At 51.6% G+C, this 4,187-nt stretch overlaps 1 protein-coding gene across 1 annotated transcript; it reads left to right on the forward strand.

Annotated features, from left to right (window-relative positions):
* Positions 1 to 1,349: 1,349 nt before the first annotated feature.
* Positions 1,350 to 3,454, forward strand: LOC136540436 (expansin-B3-like). The gene is made up of 4 exons (XM_066532445.1): positions 1,350 to 1,609; positions 1,756 to 1,865; positions 2,394 to 2,578; positions 2,909 to 3,454. Exons 1-4 carry the CDS (start codon positions 1,423 to 1,425, stop codon positions 3,228 to 3,230), a joined length of 804 nt encoding a protein of 267 aa, XP_066388542.1. The 5' UTR covers positions 1,350 to 1,422; the 3' UTR covers positions 3,231 to 3,454.
* Positions 3,455 to 4,187: the final 733 nt, after the last annotated feature.

Here is a 4,187-nt window from a genome sequence, read left to right on the forward strand (position 1 = left end):
GAGAGGAAGCTTTTCAAGCATTCTATGGCCAAAGACAACATGTGAATCCACCTCAGCTCGAACCTGCTGGACATGATCAGTTTCCTCTGCGGCATAATTCATTTGAAGTTAAAGATATAATAATCGTAGTTCACTTTCATCCCCTCTTATCTTCTTTACTACCAATAATGATGGACTTTTTGTGAATTATGACTTGTGATGATGTTCTAAATAATGGTCTTGTGTTTGTGGATGTATATATGTATATTTGTGGCGGTCAGATTCGAATTTGAATTATATATATATATATATATATATATATATATATATATATATATATATGTGGTCAGATTTGAATTTGAATTATTTATTTTTTTGCTGAAAAATCCACTGTAGGGGGTTCTTGATTGAACCGCCCTTACAAATACACACAGCAGGGGCGGTTGGTGATACAGCCGCCCTTACAGAAGTCCACTACAGGGGTGGCTGATATTACCAGTCACCCCTACAGAGGGCACTGTAGGGGCGGCTGAAAACACCAGCCGCCCCTACAGGGGCACTGCAGGGGCGGTCAGGAAACCGCCGCTACAGAGGCACCCTCTGTAGGAACACCCTGGGAAGGGCGGCTGGCGCAGCCGCCCCTACAGAAGCTCTAGAGCCGCTCCTACAATTAACTTCTGTAGTAGTGTCCTACATGAAACTGAAATGGTTAGGTGTCTCCCTTCCAACAGAAATGATCCGCAATTTGGTGCACAGAATCGTTTCAGTGCATCAGTACCAATAATGATCAGCCTGTTTGGTTGGCTGGTTCGTGAAGTACTGCTGGCTGGTTTGTGTGAGAGAAAAATGCTGTTCCGACTAGAAATTTACGATCGTTTACGACAACCCACAGCCAAACGAACAGGCTGATGATGTCTGTGTTCTGATTGTGTAAACCTGATGCCTTTCCTTCTGTATCTGGCTGTACGCGAATCTCCCGTTCCTAACACATCATCACAGAGCCCGGGTTGGCTGTGCATTTCTAGTCGATGAAGAACGTTAAAAATGTGTCTCGAGAATCAATCAGTGTGCAGGTAGCTAGAAAGACACTGTTGAAGTATATATAAAAAAAAGACAGTGTTGAACAATACACAGCATGGGGTCATGGGGATATATAACTGCCAAGAAGCCGTTACTTTTTTAATGGTGCACGCATGACCCGAAGTCTCCGTTCCTCGCATGATTTGCTCCAGAGCCATGTGACCCCTACCAAAGAGCGTCGGGTGCAACGACCTCTGATGGCGATCGCGGCCGGGGAACTGCGTTCTAACGATGCTTTTCCTGCCTATAAATGCCCTTGGCAGAGGTGCTCTTCCCCGACCATCCAAACGCACAATCTCATCAGTACTAGCCACCTTCTTCAGCTTGGAGTAGCTAGGACTGTCTTTGCTGCACTAAGCCAAGATGGCAACGACCTTCTCTTACAAGGCTCTTGCATTTGCAGCGCTCTTCTTCTCCTTCCTAGTCACGTATGGCTCCTGCGCTCGGCCTGTAAGTTTTAACGCCTCTGACTTCACCGCCGACCCTAACTGGGAGGCTGCCAGGGCCACCTGGTATGGGGCACCTACTGGTGCCGGTCCTGACGACGACGGTACGCACACGCTTGGTGTTAGTTATTACCGTTACCGGCCTGTAAATAAATAAACTCAACTTTATATAGCTAATTGCCCTGTTTTTGGACGATGTATCAATAAACTTTGCATGCCGCGCGCGCGGCATCCATTTGTGTGCATGCAGGTGGCGCCTGCGGGTTCAAGAACGTGAACTTGCCTCCGTTCTCAGCCATGACGTCCTGTGGCAACGAGCCACTGTTCAAGGACGGCAAGGGCTGCGGTTCATGCTACCAGGTACGAAGAACCCGGCCTAGTGCAACGCAAAGGGAAAGCTCATGCACAGTTTTGGTTTTTGACTCACATCACGCGCACTCAGTAGTTTTACTTCCTGGTTAGAATCGTAGATTACCTCTGTGTAACTGTAGATCAGAGTAGACCTCTTTAGGGTTCATCTATTTCGCCCGGGTTGCGCTGCAACCTCGCGGACGCCGGTGTCGAGGCAGCTCTGGCTCGGTGGCGAGGTCCAGTGGTGATCCGGTGGCCTGCAGAGGTGAGGCAGAGGTCACGACGGTGCGGTGGGGCATCCCGTCACTGGCAGCACAGCCTTTAGATCGGACTAGATTTCTGTGAGTGGGATTGCGGCGGCTCCGGACAACTTCGGTTACCGAGCCTAGTTCCCCGCTCCTCTATTTATATGTGTTGTGCGATAGGGGCCCACCAACCATATTAGGGTTGGGCTCCCCCGATCAGGAAGCGGAGACAAAGACCAAATAAGCCGTTGGGCCTATGGATAGAGATCAACTAACATCCCTTTCTTTGCAGATCCGATGCCAAAACCACGCTGCATGCTCCGGCAACCCGGAGACGGTCATCATCACCGACATGAACTACTATCCGGTCGCCAAGTACCACTTCGACCTCAGCGGCACGGCGTTCGGTGCCATGGCTAAGCCTGGCCGCAGCGATGAGCTCCGCCACGCCGGCATCATCGACATCCAGTTCAATAGGTAGGCGGAGTAACATGCATTGCTCGCTGCACAGAGCCAAATAAAGAGACAGTGCAACAACCTGCAGTAGACCCTACTACCTGAACACAATCATATTTCGACCGTCTATTTACTGGTGCTGTGGAGCGAGCCCCTGTACTTTGCTCAACTAACTCTTAACGACAATGATCGATTATCCATTATTGGGCAGTCCCAAGTAGATTCGCACAGATCTTAGTACCATATACTTCGACGTACTTCACAACTTGGCTTGCGTGTACTATACCTGTGTTCTACTATCTGAAGCCTAATGCCTAATCCAACATATCATATGGGCTTTAATTCCTGCAGAGTACCCTGCAATTACCCTGGGCAGAAGGTGACTTTCCACGTCGAGGAGGGGTCCAACTCCGTCTACCTCGCGGTGCTCGTCGAGTTTGAAGACGGCGACGGCGACGTGGTGCAGGTGGACCTGATGGAGGCCAACTCCGGCTACTGGACGCCGATGCGCGAGTCCTGGGGATCCATCTGGAGGCTCGACTCCAACCACCGGCTGCAGGCGCCCTTCTCGCTGCGCATCACAAACGAGTCCGGCAGGACACTGGTGGCCAATCAGGTCATCCCGGCCAACTGGGTGCCCAACACCTACTACCGCTCCATTATCCAGTATTAATTGATTTGCTCGATCAGGACATCAACTATTCGGGGTCATTGTTTTTTGATTAATTTGGTATGTACCGTATCTATGTTATACATTATTGGATTGATGAGGTGTCTCAGTTTAATTAGTAGGTGAGATATCAGGAATCCGGCTATATATATGCCGTCTGTACGAGTTGTTAGAGTGCAGCAAGAGATTCACGAGTGGGAAACGGAGGCAAGTTTGCATGTGCTCCCCCCCCCCCCCCCCCCCCCCCCTGCCGATGTACCGTGTTATGTGATCAATCAAAGTTATAATGTATGAACACTATTAACACTATTTGTGTACCACAAACTAAGGGCGATACCAATGAAAAAACTACTTAGACCTTGTTTGGACGGTAATGCTTGTATCTGTGCGTCCGTCCCATGACTCCCGTCCGAGCTTCATCCACTCATTCATGGACCCATCCTCATCCACTCATTCACGGACCCAGCCTGTGTCGCCTGCCCACCCTGCACTGCATGCCCCCGCTTGGGGGGACGACTCCGCTCGCTCGCGCCACCCCCACTCGGACGGACTCCGCCTGCGCCGGTCGCCGGCGCCGGCGCCGCCCCCCACCCGCAACGCCCGCCATCGCAGGACGGACTCTACCTGCGCCGCTCGCCGGCGCCGCCCCCGCCCGCCCGTCGTCCGGACTCGCGCCTCCCGCTGCGGCCGCACTGCATCCGCCTGCCGCGGCCACTGCCGAGGTCCGTGCCGCCGCCGAGCTCCGCACCGGCGAACTCCGAGCACTCCGTGGCATTGAGTTGCGCTCCAACATCGAGCTCCATAAGGACGAGCTCCATTCGGCTGTTGACACAAAAATATGGCGATGTGATCAACACACAGCAAGCCGAAAGATCTAAGTGGAACGAGACCAGAGATCTGCATGGCTTCAACACAGAACCAGCCGATTCTGAAAAATCCAATGATGTGCCAGTCAATTTG

The sequence above is a fragment of the Miscanthus floridulus genome, chromosome 1, assembly GCF_019320115.1.
Source record: "Miscanthus floridulus cultivar M001 chromosome 1, ASM1932011v1, whole genome shotgun sequence".
Classification (NCBI taxonomy): domain Eukaryota; kingdom Viridiplantae; phylum Streptophyta; class Magnoliopsida; order Poales; family Poaceae; genus Miscanthus; species Miscanthus floridulus.